The sequence below is a fragment of the Artibeus jamaicensis genome, unplaced genomic scaffold, assembly GCF_021234435.1.
Source record: "Artibeus jamaicensis isolate MK-2021 breed Jamaican fruit bat unplaced genomic scaffold, CSHL_Jam_final scaffold_537, whole genome shotgun sequence".
Lineage (NCBI taxonomy): Eukaryota > Metazoa > Chordata > Mammalia > Chiroptera > Phyllostomidae > Artibeus > Artibeus jamaicensis.
In genome coordinates this window covers 20,277,501-20,296,668 of record NW_026522047.1, presented here as the reverse complement: position 1 = coordinate 20,296,668, position 19,168 = coordinate 20,277,501, and the positions used below count along the sequence as shown (strand labels likewise).

The 19,168-nt window shown below is 35.9% G+C and overlaps 1 protein-coding gene across 1 annotated transcript in view; it reads left to right on the top strand.

Annotated features, from left to right (window-relative positions):
• LRBA (LPS responsive beige-like anchor protein) overlaps positions 1 to 19,168 on the top strand; it is a 526,673-nt gene that overhangs the window by 204,969 nt on the left and 302,536 nt on the right. The window contains exon 37 of the mRNA XM_037141420.2: positions 16,270 to 16,436. Within this exon, the coding sequence (XP_036997315.2) occupies positions 16,270 to 16,436 (167 nt within the window). The remainder of the gene's footprint in view (positions 1 to 16,269; positions 16,437 to 19,168) is intronic.

Genomic DNA, 19,168 nt, shown 5'->3' with positions numbered 1-19,168 from the left:
CCATTTTTACTTTGCTTTTTCATTCCGTCCAGCTTTTTGTTAGCATGATGTTTACCTTCTCACCCCCTTTACTTTCCAGTGTCTTGCTGCCTGGCTTCTCCTCTTCCCTTTTCATCTTCAATCCTGGAGCAAATAAACTAAAAATGTTCTCTTGAACATTATTGGTGATCTAATTATACTATCCAGTGGCTTTTTTTTTTGTTACTCATCTCTATAGATCTCTGCATCATTTGACATCAATGGCCAACCCCTCCTTTTTTATTTTTAAACAATTAAAAAATTTAATAATAATTTGATTTTTCCTTTTGCTTTTTTGGGGCTTGACTTTCTTACCCATTGTTTTTCTGATTAGCTTCTCGTGGTTCTCTTTGTAGTTTCACCTTTCTATTTTTCATTTCTTTTATCAAAAGTATATCTTTCATAAGAATACCTTCTTGGTACTCTTAACTTTTTGCGCTGCCTCAGAAATAAGCTATAATGTCAGTATTATCTAAAACCTCTATATAGAAGACATTAAATATTTTTAACTTTTAATTTTTTATATAATAAATGTCTTCTATATCCCTGGCTGGTGTGGCACAGTGGATTGAGTGCCGGCCTGTGAACCAAAGGGTTGCCAGTCTGATGCCTGGTCAGAACACGTGCCTGGGTTGCGGGCCGGGTCCCCTTTTGGGGCGCACAGGAGGCAACCACACACCAGTATTTCTCTCCCTCTCTTTCTCTTTTTCTCCCCCTCTCTCTAAAAATAAGTAAATAAAATCTTTAAAAAATAACTTTTTTGAAGCTAAAACTGAAATCCTTCTGTTTTCCGTAGTGAGTCTCCAGTGGTGATTGATGCACCCATTATGTTGTATTTCTGTTTTGATATATAGTTTGCATAATCAGTTGTCATTTCTGAAGAGATGGTTGATTAGTAGATCTTGAGTCAGCATAGCACAGTATTAGAACGGCAGTTCTCATGCCAGTTTGGTATTTTCTTGTAAGCGTTACGGTTTTGGATATCCTTCTTAACCTTTTTTTTTATGTATTTCTCCATTTATAGGATAGGGACAGTGAAATGGTAAGCTTGACAATATAATTTTTAAAGTCGTACCTTTTCTGTCATGATTACTTTCTTTACCTTAGGGAAAAATGATGTTGATACATAAGCATGAAAGTGATAAAATGCTGGCATCATTAACTAAAGGAGTATTCTAGTACTTTTTAATGTCCAGATCACTCTAGTGTGAGTGCCCAGTCAATGAGACCACATGGTTACCGCGGTGCAGTTTAGCATAGTTCTGACCATCCCGACAGATAACCTTGTGCATTAATTAATCTTGGCTCTTTCACGGGCTGTGTGAGCTGAGACAGCACTGTGTCTTACGCGTTGTTGAGTGAGCTCGAGGTCCTGGTGACCGTTTGACTGAGGGGTGTGCACACTGCCCTGTCCTCGGCAGCCCTGCACGACTCCTGCAGACTCAAGCCCCTCTCATAGCTGGCCCTCCTCTCTCCCTGCTGCCTTCTCTGTTTCCCAGCATTAATGTCTTTGCCAAAGAGCCCCACCTTCTCAAAGTGTGCCTGAACTAGGACCGCTTTATTTTTGTCTTTTTAATTTTTTTTCATTTTGGGGCCTTTTCAGACTTAATTTGCTCTAGGGCCCACCTGATTGTTTTCCTGACATTTCAAGGTATCTGTGGAGCCTTTGTCCAACACCATATTTCAAATGAATCAGTTTTTTGGTCAGCCTTCCTTACCGTCCTGCTTTCACATTTGTACATGGGCGTTGAAAATATGAGTGTGTGGTTTTGGTCTCTCAGGGTACATCTTTTGCTCTTGATGATCTTCCCTAATTCTCCCCTTGCTGGCCTTCAGAGTCTCACCCTTCTCTTGATTTCTTGGCTACAGTCTCCATTGGAACTGACCAAGCAAGGTAAGGAACATCTGTAACAGTTTAAGCGTCTTCATTGTCTGTGTTATAGTTGTTTATTTCTTCTCTTGTGACTTTTGTCTTCTTAATGATCAGATACAATCCTGCTTTGGCACTTATTCTTTCACTTTCATCAGAATTCATTTCAAATCATTGTTACTTTCTGTTGGTAAGATGGTGTCATCTGTATATCTAAGTACTGATATTTCTTCTGTCGGTTTTTACTCTTCCTTCCTTCGAGTCCAGCCCAGTTTTTCATATGTTAAGGTTTTTTTTTTGTCCAAATTAAATAAGGAGATAAAGTGCACCCTTGCCTGACATCTTTGCCTGTAGGGAAATTATTCTTTCTCCCCCTTTTCTGTCCTGAGAGTGGCTTCCTATTTACAAGACAGGTTATGTATCACGACCCTTAAGTGCCGAGGCACGGCCGTTTCTTTCAGAGCAGCCCATAGCTTTTCATGATTGACACAGTCAGAGGCTTTATTGTGTTCTGTAAAACATAGATGAACCTTCTGAAATTCTTTGAAGCTCTCCAGTATCCACACATGTTCACAGTTAGATCTCCAGCATCTTTCCTCCTCTTCCACATCCAGCTTGAACAGCTGGCATTTCTTGCTTCATGCAACATAGAAACTTTCCTTGCATCACCTTGAGCATCACTTTACCTGACATTCCCCTCCATTGCCTCATCCTAAAATCATGGTAATAGCAGTGCCTGCCTACAGTGATTTTGTGAAGAGTCAACGGATTTGACAAAGTGCCTGCTGCTGTGACTCCATGTTGCATTCAGTAGTGCAGTGGTTACTGTTTACATAACTGTGTAAGTAGTCACTGTCAATATCCAAAGAATGCTTGTGTCCCACAGTTCATCTGGGACTCTCCGCTCTGCCGTAGGGCTTTGATCCAGACCATGGCTGTGTCAGAGCTCAGGAAGCCACTTCTTACTATCATACAGGTGGTGTTTCCAACAATGGTAGAGGACGTGACAATGCAGAAAAGGAAAATAAAGCTCAGTACTGGATATTGCTGAGCTGGATATTACTGGATATTACTTCTGGAATTCACAGGTCATGATTCTGCATGGGAGGTTTTTGCTTGACCCTTTCTTGACCTCTTTCTCTGTAGCCCTTGTCCCTTTGCCATGTTGCAGGGGCTAGTTCAGCTCCCTGACGGAGAGTTTCTTGAACCACTTTCATGCTCACTGTAGTCCAGGCCCACCTGCCTCCAGTCTTAGGAGGAAAGAGTATTGGTTCTTTCGTAGTTCAAGGTTTGCCTTTCTCAGGTTGAATGACAATGGGACCCTTGAATTCCTGAAGGGAAACTCCCAGCCTGGTATACCCATGTTATGTTCTGGTATATATTCTACTCCTGGACAATGCAGCGATTATACTCCTTAGTATATTTCCAGTGTCTGGTGTATTCAGTCTGGAATGCATTATTTTTAGAGATTCTTCCAGAATGTGTTTTAACTCATCTCATGTTCTATTTAGCTTTTTGATAACGACCAGATTAAAAGCTGGACTCATAGCATGTTTTGTTTTCAGTCTTTATGGGTACCTTTGGAACAGACCATTTACATGCCTATACAGAGTACATGTATATGATACATAAAAGTATGGTAATTTTTAGAGTTATTTGTCAAACTAAAAGAGCTATCATTGTTGGGGCAAAGGAAGACCACTTTTACATTAGCTGATGTTTCTGCCTTTGTTTGAAAATCCTAAGTGGGACTTCTCTAGCTTCAGGTAACAGAGCTAGTATGCTCCTGGGCACTCCATTCAAGATGGGAAGCAGGAAAAAAAGCAAAGGAAGTATAACATAGGTAAAATCTAACTCCTACCTGTGAGCAGTGCTGACCAAATTATTTCCAAACTGAAAAATATTTTTTCTGTATTCTCAGTATAGTCTAGCAATATAAAATATATTCTTGATAGGAGATTGGACCTCTTAATGCTATTAAAAATCTTTTCCAAGAAAAGGCCTGAATATATTCCTCATAGATTTCAGTTTATGATATGTCATAGTTGACCACATCATGTTACTGTAAAAATGGTCTTTCCTTAATTAACTTTAAAATACAGATAAGAAAGGAAATTTAAAATCTTCATAGTATATATACAGTACTTATTTGTCACTTAGAATTCGTGCTTATGAAATTAGAATACTGTTTCTGTTATGGTTTATTAGTACTGTTCTAAATATAAGATCAAGTATTTTATCATAGAGAGCAAGATGGCAGTACTTCAGTTGATAAAAATAGTTTCCTTCTATATACCTGTTAGGCTAGTGTGGCTTAAATGTGATCAGTTGCCCAAGCTGCTTATTACTAGTCCGCAAAGAGATAACTGCAGATTGAATACGTACTTAGAATCTTCCATAGCTTGAATGTCTGACATTGTCAGATTATTTCAAAAGTATCAGTTTTCAGTGTATTTTAAAAAGTAAAATAAATAACTCATTCTTTATTACAGATAGTTTGGGAAGCAGTACCTAAAAGCCAGCTCATCCTCAGATGTGTTATTTTGAGGTGGTCTGATAGTATATTTAAATAACAAAGAAGTTCCAGCAATATGACAATATTCAGCTAAGCAATATAAATATAGTCAACTCGATGTTAAATGATTTATGTAATCCTTTGAAGAATAATTTTTAATGGAGGAAATGGTTAACAATATATTAGACACCCAAAGAAAATATAAACAAGCATATATCAGGATATTTAAAAAGAAAAGGCTTTGGTAATTACATGTCTTATTCTGTTACTCTCATCTTTGCTTTAGAAAGGGTATTTATTTAAGCTTGTTCTTTTAGTTTTCATTTTTCCCTTTTTATCGTGCTGTTGTTATGTTTTCTTCATCTTAAATGGGCTGTTTGTTCTTGGTTGTTCGTTACTTAGTTTTTAATTCCTCTGTGTAACTTTCCCTGATTCCACACAGTTCTTTTTCGCTTCTTCCAAATACACAATCTATGTCTCTTTTCGCAGTATCTCATATTATAATTATTTTTATTCCTCTGTCCCTAAACACTGAAAATGGGAAGAAAGGGACTGTTTATGTCTTGGCTAAGCCTGCAGTAGATGGGCGGTGTCACTGCTACACGCCTGGGAACATTTCACTGTTTCATGTCTGTTCTTTTCTGATATTCCTGAAAAGCATTCCACGTTATGTCCTTTTTTATATGAGGACACTGAGGTGCAAGGATTTTAAGTAACTTGCACAACTATGAATGTGTCAGAGCCAAGGTTTAAACTCTGGTTAGTCTGTTTCTAGAGTCGGCATTCTTTACCACAATGTGCATTATGGTTTTCATAAGAATGAAGTAATCATTTTTTTGTTTTTGTTTTCTCGTTGTTGAACTACTTTTATTTGAAATTTAAGCATAAGACTTCACTTATTTGTAAATACTATTTATATTTAGTCATACTAGCCTTAAAAAAGTAAGAGACCCTAGTTTTGTATGCTTAAGAAAATCTATAGGTTAAGTGGATCTGTTGAGTTAAAAGATGATAGGTTTTGCTGAAGATCGTCCAGCTCTTGTGCACATTACAAAAAGTGAAGCTTAAGAAATTAAAGCTTCTTGATTTCTCTCTCTGTGTATATTTACTATATATTATGTTAAATTAAGCTATATTACTGTCCTATATTATGATTTTTAAAAATATAATCATTTGAGTTTAACCCTACCCCTTGTTTAAGTTTCAAGCTACTTTTATTGATCACAGATCCTAAGCCTATTTTACTTTATTTACCAGATTGATATATGATATATGCAGGCATTGTTGAAGAAATCAGCTTTTGGTATTTATGCAAGGCATATGTGGTGTTTTTATTGTTAATAAGTCCAAAGAAAGATGAAACACAGAATACTCTCTGGATCTGACACACACGTAGAAACTGCAGCCTTCTTAGTGTTGTCTCACTTTTTTCAAATATCATCTAAAAGCATTTTAAAACAAGTTTTTTTAATTATCAAAAGCCTAAGGAAAAAAATCAGAACCTTATTTTTCAAATTATTTAAAAATATTGTTTGAAGACTGCAGTTTGAGGAGATAAGAGCCCAGCACACTGCATGCAGCCCATTAAAACAATAAGAAATGGAAGAGATACTGTTTTGATAAGTGTCCTGCCTGTTTTAACCTTGAATGCTATTATCGGGTGGGATGATGCTATAGCTGTTTCATTGGCTTAGGCTTTTTCATGCTGAGAGAAATCAATACTTTGAGTCGTTGGATGACAGAAGAATCACTTCAGAATTAAAGGTGGCTGTCACACATTGTCAGTGGTTGACTTTCGTTTGCTATTGAGGTTTTTAAGCTTTCATTTTTCTATGTCTGTTTTTTAGGAGTCTTTGTAAGATTTCTGTGGATAACCTTTTTCTTTTTCCCCGATTCAATTTTAAATCCGAGCTAAAGGGATTAAGTGCAAAGACCTCCAAAAGTGAAATATTGAAAAGTTGCTTAATTTTCTGTCCCTTAGGTGATTTCCCTTTCAAATGGTTTCTAATTAGACAAGTAATTTATAGTGTGACTTAGGGACAGATTGGGAGGTGAGGTAGTACACACTTAAGTGTCATAAAGTATGTTTAGTTAATTAAAAATATAATATTCTTTAGCCATGGAAAAGAAGGCAGGACTCTGTGTGCTGATACGGAGCACTGTGTGGTGTGTTCCACTTTGCTTGGGAACTGCGTTTCACTGGTAACAGTGACCCCCCAGCCCACCCCTGCTCCTTAGAAAACTATTGGCCTGACAAAGAGGAGGTGAGAGAGACAACTTACTTTTATTTTACATAAGGATTTACTTCATGATTTGTTTTTAAAAACATGTATTTTTATTTTTATTTTTATTTAGTTATTTTTCAAGTACAGTTTTTTGTCTATTTTTCCCATCCCAGCCTCCCCCGCCCCTTGCTCCCCACCTCCCTCCCATTTTTAAAGTGAAAATACAAACAATGTACTTTAATTGCTTCGTTCAATTATATGTTACTAAATTAGAAGAAGGGCCTATATGGTGTTCTTAAAGATTTTAGCTTTGAAATGTTTAACTGAAATTTATTTTTATTTCACATTATGCAAACTTAATGAAAATTTGCTTAATAATCTGTTTCTCAAAAACAGACTGAACCTTAATTTTAGAAACACTGTGTATTTAACGTGGTTAATGTACCCTCCTCTGTTGATATGTAAAGAAAATGTTTGTCAGAAGCCCTCTAAGTATTTCTCTCTAATCAAAACCCAGTTTTGCTTCATTAGGCTAAATAGTGTTACACTGTTATGATTTTATGGAATGACTTGTTTTTAAACATTCAAGTTTTTTAGCATTGTCATTTTTTAAACTTTGAACCTTAATATAAATGGAATCATAAATTGTGTTTTAACTTGGTATTTTTAGTTCAACATTGTTTGTGAAATTCATTCAGTTTGTTAAATTTTTCTATTTTATTTTGAGTGCTATTTAATAGTTTTCCATGAGTAGACTATTCATTGTTCATAATCTCTTCTGTTGATTGGCAATTAGCTTATTTTCAGTTTTTAACTTAGGAATAATGTTGTTTTCACCATTTTCAAGTCAGTCAGATGGACATGCTCATGCATTTCAGTAGGGTGGAATTACTTAGCATAAAATATTCATGTTTTATTTATCATAGGTATTGCCATGCTGTTTTGCAACAGTGTGTACAACTTGTAACATCAGTATATGCTGTTCCCAGCAATTCACTTTCTCGTCAGCAACTGATGAGTGATTTTTATTTTAGCATTCTGTTAGTTGTGCAGTGTTACTTCATTGTGTTTTTACCTGTGAAGCTGTACATCTCTTCTCCAGTTCGTTATATATTATCTGTTTTTCACTTTTGTGAAGTACTTGTCTCTTATCCAGTGTTTTTATTGCTTATCTGACCTCTATTGATTTGAGGCAGGTATTTACCTATGTGATATATGAGCTTATTTTTGCATATGAGTATTTTAATTACTTTCTTCCCTGTCAATGCCTATTTAATTTCTAAAACCTTACTAAATAAACCTTATTGAGGTATAGTTTATGTGTAATGAGATACGCCCAATTAAATATGCAGTTTGATGAGTTTCAATAAGTGTGCATACCTGTGTTATAGTTATAATCAAGATATAGACAGTTTCTGTCATTTTAGAGAATTTCCTTGTACTTCTTTGTGGTCAGGTTCTCAGTATATACATACACCCAACCTTAGGCAATTGCTCCTCTGTTTTTTGTTATAGGTGGTTTTGCATAATGTACAATTTCATACAAAGGGAATTCTGTAATAAGTACTCTAATGTCTTGATTTTTTGATTAGTATAAATTTTTAATATCTATATTAGTGTGTGCATGACTCATTTGTGACTTTTTATTGCTGAGTCATAACTTTGTTCATCCACTCGTCTATAGGTGGATATTGGGTCATTTCCATTGTTTGGCTCTATGATTAAAAGAACTATGGGCATTTCATATAATACAGTTTTGTGTAAATATGTTCATTTTTAGGAAATATCTAGGAGTGGAATTGCTAGGTGCTATTGTAAGTACACATTTAAGCTTACAAGAAACTGCCAAATAATTTTCTAAAATACCTATAGACTCTATACTCCAACCAGCTAGGTACGTGCGACAGTTCCATTTGCTTTACATCCTTGCCAATACTTGGTATTGTCAGTCTTTTTAATTATAGTCTTTCAGTGTGTATACAGTGACAGCATTTTGTGCATTTGATCTCAGTTTTTCTTTTGTGTACTTACTAGTCATTCGTATGTCCTTTGTGAAGTGTCTGTTTAAATCTTTTGCCCATTATTTTAAATTGGTTTGTTTTTCTTAGAGTTATGGGTGTTCCTTATGTATTCTGTAAGGAAACTGTCAGTTTTATGTATGGCAGTGTTTTTTCTTTTCAATTTGTGGCTTACCTTTTTCTTTTTTGTAATGTCTTTTATTGTTTTCTTTCTTTCTTAATTAATTTATTTAATTGTTGTTCAAGTACAGTTTTTTGTCTTTTACTCCCATCCCAGCTCACCCCCTTAGTGCTCCCTCCCTCCCTCCCATTTTCCAAACGATAACTTTTAAAGAGCAGATTTTGTAAATTTTGACTATGTCCATTTTTTCCATTTTTTATGGTCACGTTTTTCTTTTTTTTTAATACTCACCTGAGGACATGCGTATTAATTTTAGAAAGAAGGGAAGGGAGAGAGAAATAGAGAGAGAGAAACATTGATCAGTTGCCTCTTGTATGCTCCCCATCCAGGATGAACCTGCAACCCAGGCATGTGCCCTGACTGGGAATTGAACCGTGCTGGTTCACAGGCCCGAGCTCATGCCAGGGTAGGGCTGGTTTCCTTTTATGGTTCCTTTTAGGAATTCTCCGCTTACCCCAAGGTCATCTGATTTTTTTCCTGTGTTTTTTTCTAAGTGTCATGGTTTCAACTCTTATGTCTAAGCCTTTGATTAATTTTGAATTGAAACAGTTCATATATGGCAAAAGGCAAGTTTCTTTTTTGTTTCTGTTCCTGTGGGTAGTCAGATGTTTTGGCACCGTTTGTTGAAAAGATATTCTTTCTTCATTTAATAACCTAAAAATTCTCTTGATTTCTAATTGTGTATTATGATTCAAACAGTATAAATGCCTACAATGTTTTTTAGAAAATTATTATTCTCTTATGTTCATAGACATTTTATAATCAGCTTGTCAATATCCATAAAAAAGCCTGCTAATGTTTTAATTATTTTTGTGTTAAATTATAAAATCATTTCGAAGAAAGATATTTTAACAATATTGTGTGTCAAATTGTATAAATTTCTCCACTTATTTAGTCTTTAATTTCTCTTAGCAATGTTTTATAGTTTTTATTATATATATATTTTATGTATTGCTAAATATTTCATTTTTATAAGGCACATGTAAATATTATTTCTTTATCTTAATTTTCTGGTTGGTTATTGCCAGTATATAGAAACATAGATTAATTTTTAGTAATTTCTTATATTTAAGAAACTTGTCAAACTCATAGAATTCAGTAGGTTTTTTCCCTAGAAGTCTTAAAATTATTATATCCATGAACATGACTACAAATGAAGACTGTATTACTCCTTCCTTTTGAAACTGTCTTTATATTTCTTTTTGCTGCCTCATTAAGCTGGTTAGGGTGATGGCTTATAGTATTGAATGAAATTCATAAGAGAGCACATACTTGTTTTCTCCCCAGTTTTAGTTGAATGATTTTCATGGATGCCCTTCCTAAAGTTGAGGAAATCTCTTTCAATTCCTAGTATGTAGAGTGGGTTTTACCCCCTCATCATGAAAAAGTTTTTAATGTTATAAAATTCTTTTTAAAAGTCTATTTGAGGTGATGATATATTTTTCTCCATTTTTTATTACATGGTAAATTATGTTGGTTGATGCTCAAACAGTAATTAACCTTGCATTCCATGGAAAAACTTCATTTCTCATGATGTACAACCCATTTTTTGTACAGTTGAATGTGAGCATTTTCTTAAGGAGTTTTGTGTTTATTACACAAAGTATATTGATTTTTAGTTTTCTATTCCTGGAATGTAAAATTAGTTGCAATGTATTTCATAGCTTCGATTATCTGAATGAGTTGAGATTTGTATTACTTTCTCCTTAAATATTTAATATTTCTTAATATAAGACTATAAATTTTCCTTTAAATGCTGCTTTAGCTTAATTTCCACAAGTATTTCTAATTTTATTTATGATCATTCACCCATAATAATTTTAATACAAATTATTTAATTTCCAATTATTTTGAACTTATGATTTTTTCACATTAAATGTTTAGATGAAAAATTGAGAAGACTTATAGATTTATATATCTTCGTGTAACTTCATTTCCTCTAGTAGTCTGTCCTTCAGATTACCCACCACCTTACCTTTTCAGTAAGTGCCTTTAATCTTGTTTCACATGCAACAGCTATGGGAGAAATATGTCCCTTGGCCTTTGAAAATGTCTTGAGGATGATTGAGGAGTAGCATGAGTGTATCTGGCATATAGGATGTATAGGTAAGCATGTCAAAGGGTAGGCTACACATTATTGAATTGTAGAAGACACAAATTCTAGCCAGTAAAATTTGGTCTTAATTGTTAAATATTTCAGACAGTCATGCACTTTTTTTAAAGAATTGGGTATATAAATGTAAATATGTTTATGCTTATGCCAAAATAAGTTCTTCTAGAAATGATTCTGGGACTGTCTATAAGAGGACAGTTAATTTGCAGGAGAGGGCCGTTAAAGATTATTTGAAGAGCTGAGTGTTGAACTAAGATCTGTATAAGGGCAGTGGTAAGAGTGATGTAGAGGTTTTGCTAAAATTGAATCATGGTGTATGAAGTGAGGGGCATTGGAAGTCACGGATGGTAGCAGTAAAAAAGTTTGCCCTTTGAAGTGTAATAGCATATTAGGGGCAAAGATGGTGACTTCAGTTTTGTGCATATTTAATGCTAGGGACTTTTTGGATCACTAGAGATTATTCTACAGATAGACATGTGGGAACAGTTTAGGAAAACAACCAGGTCTGATATGAAAAATTTGAGAGCTAGGTTCTTGATAATAGCAGATGATATGGGAGAAGATGATTTTGCCAAGATAAATTTCACAAAGCTGTGCCCAGACAAAACCCAGCTGTCTTCAGCAACACCAAAACCATAGGCGGTGTCCAGAATTCCTGCTCCATCTTAAAAGTACCATTTTTTGGATCCTGAGGTGGCTGCCATGTGGTCATCAGGTAGTTTAGCTTGCTCCCAGTTTCTGTCCTGCTTCTGGATGACACTGGAGGCAGCCCGTGGAGCCGGCACCACCATTGGCCTTGTGGTTTCTAGGGTCACATGGTCCCATGCTTCTGGCTGGCATGCATGCAAAGGCACAAGTAGATGCTCCCCCAGATCAGAGAGAGAGAGAGATTCCCTCCTGGAGGCCATGGGCTGGCTCAGGTTATTTGGAGAGGACAGGCCAGTACACCTTCCTAGTGCAGGTCCAGAGCAGTACCCACAAGCAAGACAGAGATTTCTTTGTTCCCTGGGTTTATATTAGTTTTGGGTATGGGACGGACTGGTGTTTTCTCATAATGACCGGTTAACTTCCTAGACTTTTGTGCACTTTGGGTGGGTCCACCCCCTTCCAATCCCCTTTTCCCCCCCAGGCTAGACTGACAGACCTCTTTGGTCCAGCACCTTTCCATACTACCATTTTAACTTATCTTGTGCATCTACCTGCCTTTGCCTAGTCCCACCCACATCTGGTATCGGAAGGGGGTAGGAGGGCTTTTTAGCTCTTATTCAACTATATTGCAGGGGTTGCCTGTGCTCAGTGTAAGAACATCCTTCTGCTGCCATCCTGCCTGGGGTGGGATGCATGTACTCAGTTACCTGGGCAGCATCACAGACCCATGGGAGTGCTGCATTACTCAACTCCCTTGCCATGGCCTTGGGCAGTCCATGAAGGTATTGGCTGGCTACCTGCCACTCCTTCAGTGCCCTTTCCTGGGGGTCTTGACAAACTGTCTGTCTATATCATGATCACCAAAAAGGACGATTAGAGGTAACAGGAGGAACCTAGGGCAGTCTGCTTGATTTTTTAAAAAATCCTTACCTGAGGACATGTTTTCATTGCATTGTAGAGGAAGAGAGAGAGAAACATTGATCGATGCAAGAGAGAAGCATTGAGCAGTGGCCTCCCATATGTGCCCGTACTGGGGGTTTTATGCACCTGTACTGGGGACTGAACCTAGGCATGTGCCCTGACCAGGAATTGAAATAACAGCCCTTTACTTATGGGGTGACACTCCAACCAATGAGCCACACTGGTGTGGCGAGGAATCTGCTTGATTTTAATTTCATGTCTCTTTAAGAATGCAAGGGACAAATAGTCAAGTTAGGTAGTACCATAGCATGTGGAAGGGAAGACTAAATGTGATATTGCTTTATTTCTTTATTTACATTTAAAAAACTCTAATAGTCACTTAAGTTATAAATTGCCAGTCTAAATTGTTTCTCCTTTTGATTATTCCTTATATTTTGCCTACAAGTAAGTGAATTTCTTTTAAGTAGGTATATTGATATTGTCTTTATTTGTTAGTGCTTTGGTAATAAATCTTAGATTTCTGTAGCAATAATAAAATACATTTTAGTTGTTAGTTCCCAAGATGCATTCTTCATTTCTTTTTAGATCTAGATATTTTTGTGGTCATTCTTATGATGTTATATTATCTAGTTTGTGTTGTTGAAAACAGGAAAACAGAAAAGATGGTATGCAGTAAAATAATGAAAGTACTAGACCTGACCCTTGACATTGTTCATAGATGGCACATTTTGGTAGGTTTTCTTGGAATACCTGTATTTGACCTTCAAACATAAGCACACAAACATTCACAAATATATAACCCACCAATAAGTGACATGTCTCTGATCTTGAAGCAGATATTCCTGGTCCGTGATGGATGTAGAATGATACATCACGCGTAGAATATATCATTGGTTTTTAATAAGAACATGTTCAAAAAACATTTTAAAGATATTTTAAAAATATATAGGAGTTCATTATATCTTTACAAAACATTCCTGTTTGTTTTCCTGTTACCATGTTTTAAGGTCAGATGTGACTCTAATATTCCACAATGAGACAGAGATTGATAATCAGAAAAGAATAGCACTTTAATGTGATTTATATCTATAGATTTTATGTCAGATATGAAAAGTTGCCGTTTAAATTACAAAGGAGAATCCATTAAAGAACACTTGAAACCATTTTTCTATTTAGCTCACCTTGGACTCTTTTTAGGATTATGCCTTTTCAAATAAACTTGAAGAGCTTACCAATGTTTATGAGAGGCAACTTGAAAAAGTCAAATTATTTTTAATATAGTAGGCTATTAAATAATGCATTTTTGTAATTCTAGTACTTTTAAATATGAACATATATGGTGTTTCAGGGGAGTATAGAAGCCAGTGATTTTCTAAGTTCTATCAATAGTTTAATTTTCTCTTGTGATGTTAGACAAGGGCAGGTGACGGGTACAGCAGGGACTGTTGTAGATATAAACATTCTGCAGGTGTGTACCATTGTGTCCTGTTTCAGTATATGGTTGGATTGGGTATGATGCAGCCTCTGAAGGGCTGCCTAGTTCCTGAATAAATCTCAGAAAATACCGCAGAACGGTTGACATTTTGTTCCATGTGGTAATTCACTGGTTATCTTCACTTAAACTACTCTTCCTTTAAGTGTTTGTTAATCATTTTCTTTTATTTGCTCAAATTAGAAGCTAAACTGCCTTGTGTTTATTTGGTCAGTCTTTTAATATAGCATGTAACAATTGCCCTTACATTCTTATAAATTAAGTTTCTAGCATGATTCATTTTATCCACATGATGGTTCAGTCAAAGTACTAGTTTTCATTTAATAGTGTTTTTAAAAACTACACTGTCAGACGTTGCCTCAGATCTTCTGATTGTTCAGTTTTTAGAGCCATTATAATCCTTTTTCAGATGAGGATAGTTAGGCAAAGAAGCTAAAGTGAGTTAGATATCCAAGTCTGAAGGGAGATGTTACCAACGGTGATACTTGAATCTGATTTCCATTTTGCCTCCCAGTCTTAATGTTCATTCACATATACAGGGTTGGGCAAAAGTATACAGGGTTGGGCAAAAGTAGGTTTGCATTTATGAGTATGTGAGTTTATTCTTATACTTTATTAATTATTGTATTATTTATTTATATTATTTCCATAGGAATAACTGAAAACCTATGTCTGCCCACACCCCTACATGTTATATGAGGGGGAGGACCCCCAAAAAACTCAGAATTAGTTTGTAAAAAATTTTGCATTTGTTCTTACATGTTTAAACTTCAGTCGCCTTCAAAGTACTCTCCGTCTGATGCAATAAACCCATTGAGATGTTTCTCTGCTACTCAAAACAGCTTTGAGCTCATCAATTTTGATGTCTTTTAGTGTTTCTATTGTGTTTTTTTTTGTTTGTTTGTTTCACTTCCACATCTGCAAAACGTTTCCCTCTGAGGACTTTTTTAATTCAGGGAAAGAAAGAAAGGTCGCTGGGGGTAAGATCTGGTGAATAGGGAGGGTGGAGCGTGGGAGTCACACCATTTTTGGTCAAAAACTGCTGAACACTCAGGGTGGTGTGGGCAGGTGTGCTCGAAATCACCCATCGTGCAATGTGCAAACACATTGAAGGAGTCTTTAAAAAAATTGACTAAAGCTGGACGCAGCCTCTCACAACAAGGCCAGCTTGTCCACTGATACAGATGGGTTCCTAGAACACTCACTTAGCAGGGGAAGCCTGTACTATAAAGGACCTGCCCTCCAGAAGATAATTCTGGTGTTTTGGGGGTACCCCCTTGTACATTTTTCTATATATAGTACTTTGATTCTTAGTGGCAGTACTTAATACTCATTATGCATTTCAGAGTTTGTCTATTTTTTTCTTTTATCCTCACTGGAGGACATAATAATTGGTTTTAGAGAGAGGGGAAAGGAGATGGAGAGAGAGGGAGAAAAACATTGATATGGGAGAAACATGGATTGGTTTCCACTTGTATGGATCCCTGGTTGCCCTGATCAGGGACTGAACCTGCACCCTATGCTTGTACCCTGACCTGGAATTGAACCTATGACCTTTCGGTTACAGGAGGACGCTTCAGTCCACAGAGCCACATCAGCCAGGGCTCTTCCTCTATTTTTTATTTGTATTTTGTACTTGGGTCAGGCTGTACTGCTTTTCCTCTAAAGTTGACCTATGTTTTTCTGCCATGCCTTTGCGGTAAGGTTCTCTTAATTTGCATCCAAAAATGATTTGTCTTCTCAAAATCTTCATTTTTTGTCTTCTTCATAGTGTTTTATACAGTCCTCTTACTATTTTTTGTTAAACCTTCTCATTAAAAATCATCTTTAGCTTCAGTGATTTAATGTCAGTGATGTGTACTTTTATTACCACTCCCCTCAATCTAGATGCAACACCCTTTCTGCTACTTGTAATGTGGCCCTTTGCATCTTCCCTGATTAGCTTCTCCTGGTTATTCAGTTCTCTGCTTAAATATTACACTTCTGAGTGTATTTTATGAATGTAGAAAAATAAATTATTGGAATATTGTTGTACTGATAGTATGTCACTAACTCTCAGGTAATTCAGTTAATGAAGAATATAAAAGTAGATGTTGGGTGGAGGTGGACAAAGGGGGAAAAGTGGGAACAACTGTGACAGTGTAAACAGTAAGAAATAAAGAAAAAATGTGTGACTGGTTCAGTTCATATTAGAAATTATTTCATGATGCATTTTGTTTTTCCCATATTTTATGGGATTAATAGATGTTCCTTTTTCTTCTATTGCAGTCACTCTGTGCCCAGTATTCTGCAGACAAGCGAGAGGATGAGAAGCTGTGTGACCATTTGATAAGAGCAGCTAAATACCGAGACCACGTGACAGCAACTCAGCTAATCCAGAAAATAATCAACATTCTCACAGACAAGCATGGGGCCTGGGGAAATTCTGCAGTCAGGTAAAGTGAACCCTTTAGAAAATGGGCACTGGTATCCTACAAAGGCCTAGATTTAGATAAATGGCTTTGGATATGATTAAGGCCAGAAGAAGAACAGACTAATTTAATTTTGTATTTTATCATTTATGAATTTGAAGCAAAGGGGAGGGAGAAAGCCAGCAAAGGGGAGGGTACAGTTACGGATCCTTGGAGATACTTCGTTTCTCTCAACTACTTCTAAAAAATATTTACTTGTGTATTTATTCATTTTGAAAACTTTTAGGAAAGTAATTAGTGCAAGTGATTTTATTAGCTACAGGTATATTTGAATTTATATAAATACAATATATTATTTTAAGATAAAAAAACTACCATATTTTGCCATGTGTAATGCACACTTTTTTGCCCAAACTTTTGAGGAGAAAATGAGGATGCTCATTATACATGGGTATGATGATTACATCCCACGGGTGTGATAATGGGCGTAACAGTCCCGTGTGTGTTGCACACAAAAATGTGAGTGTGCATTGTACGTGGGGGCACATTATGCACAGCAAAACATGGGGCATTTCCTAGTTATACTTTTGAACTTTTAACACATAAATTTGAAAACATAAATGTTGTTTCTTGAATTGCATTGCAAATTGTAAGAGTAGGGTGATAAAAATGGTTAAATGCCCTCTTTAAAATTTTATACACTTTATCTATCTTCGTGTAAGATTAACAAATTGAATGTGCTAATTTTGATTCTGATCTCTAGAAACAAAAAAATTACCTTCTAGGACTAAGGAGCTTAGATTATAAAATTTAATTGCAGTTAAATATTTTATGCTATAGATCTTTGAAATATGCTTTGACATATTTAAGTAATGTTAGTGAATAAAGTTCTATCATTTGTCATTAGAGATACTTTCAGTTCCTCATTTCTGTATAACTTTCGCTAGAAGACAGCAAAAATGGAAATAATTAATTGCTTGTATATTAAATGTGGATGTAATTGGTTTTCACTTGTATTTTAAGCAACCGAAGTGTCTAGCAGACAACTATGTCTAGCTTTAGAAATTTTCCAGTGAATAGAAAATAATTGAAATTTTTTAAAAGCTGAACTTTAAACTATTTGAGTTGAAAGCTACTTTTTATGGGTTTTTAAAAGTTAAATGTATTGGGGTGACCTTGGTTAATAACATACGTAAGTTTTAGGTATATCATTCTATGTAATACACTATTTGTGTATTTCATTGTGTGCTCACCCCCCAAATTCTAGTCTCCCCCTGGCCACTTACACTCGACCCTCTTCACCCTTTTCATCCCTCTGCACAGCTTCCCCTCTGGTAACAGCTGTAACGTTGTCTGTGTCTATGAGTTTGTTTTGTTCGATCACACACACATGGCTGCAGTCCTATGATTTTTATCTTTTTTTGGCTGACTTCACTTAGCACAATACTCTCAAAGTTCATCCATGTTGCCACAAAATGACAGTATTTCATCCTTTTTCATGTCTGAGTGATATCCCAGTGTACGGGTAGTGCCTCATCTTCTTTACCCAGTTCTCAGTGAGAGGACACGTAGGTTGTCCCGTGGTTTGGCTATTGTGAATGGTGCTGCATTGGACATAGAGGGTGTTCTCGTTCTCATTACAAACATGTAACATAAAATGTAGAGCACACATAGCTCATGATGCTTATTATGAAGAATACTTAAATCAAATGAATTAGGTTTCTGGACATACCATTTTTGGTTTTTAGAAGAATGAATGCAGCTCAGGGACTTGAGGGCAAAGACAATGCATGAAGGCAGGAACCTGGTTTGTTACCGGGTCAGAGTTCTCTGGTGCCTTATCTTGCAACATCTGAAAACCTCTGGGTTTGTGTCTGGGGTCGGGGAGTTGTGTTCAGAATTTTAGAATTTCCGAACACAACTTTAATGTTTTAGATTTGCTGCAGTCATTTTGACATCAGGCACTGACTAAATCAGGATATTACTTTCACGCACAGTGTCAGGCACTTACGGGGAACTCTACATATTTGTTGACGTTTTAAAACGTATTTTTAACCTAAAATCAGTTTTACAATTTAAAAATAAAAACCCATAGGAAACTTATTCCAAGCATGTCATTGCTATGACATCAAAATTCTTTCTTGTGATAGCTGCACCTTTGTATAGCACAAATATACCTGTGCAACGCAATGGAAGTGCTGTTTTTCTGAAATGGTTTTGATATAATGAAGTATCTTGGAGAACTAAATGGGCTGTGAAATGTTTAGATGTAGAAATAATTAGTGTTTCTGTAATAGAGTTGTTCCCAGGCATCAGCTCTATTATTCTATACGATTGAGGTAAATTCTGAAATTTAATGTTTCCAAAAATCCACAAAACAAAACGTATTTTACTTTTTCCTCCCAAATTAACATAGCTGTCAAACTGGTACATTTTAAATGTGTGCATTTTCAATTAAGAGTAACAACAAAGGCTGTCTCATTGAAAGGAAAACAATATTAGTGAATTGATATTTTTCCTTTATAAATGTCACGACTTAGATGTTATTAGAAGGAATGTTGTACCGAAGCTCATTGCCTCCATGCAGGTATCTTCTTTTGTCATTATATTTAGTTCTGAGTGACGTCTGACTGTTACTTACTTTAGGACTCCTGGTTGTTTCCTAATACCTTTAATACAATTACCTTAAAATCGTCCTTTTCAATATTAATTCCAATTAAAGCGAATTTGCAGACCTTGATGGTCCTTTTTGGGTA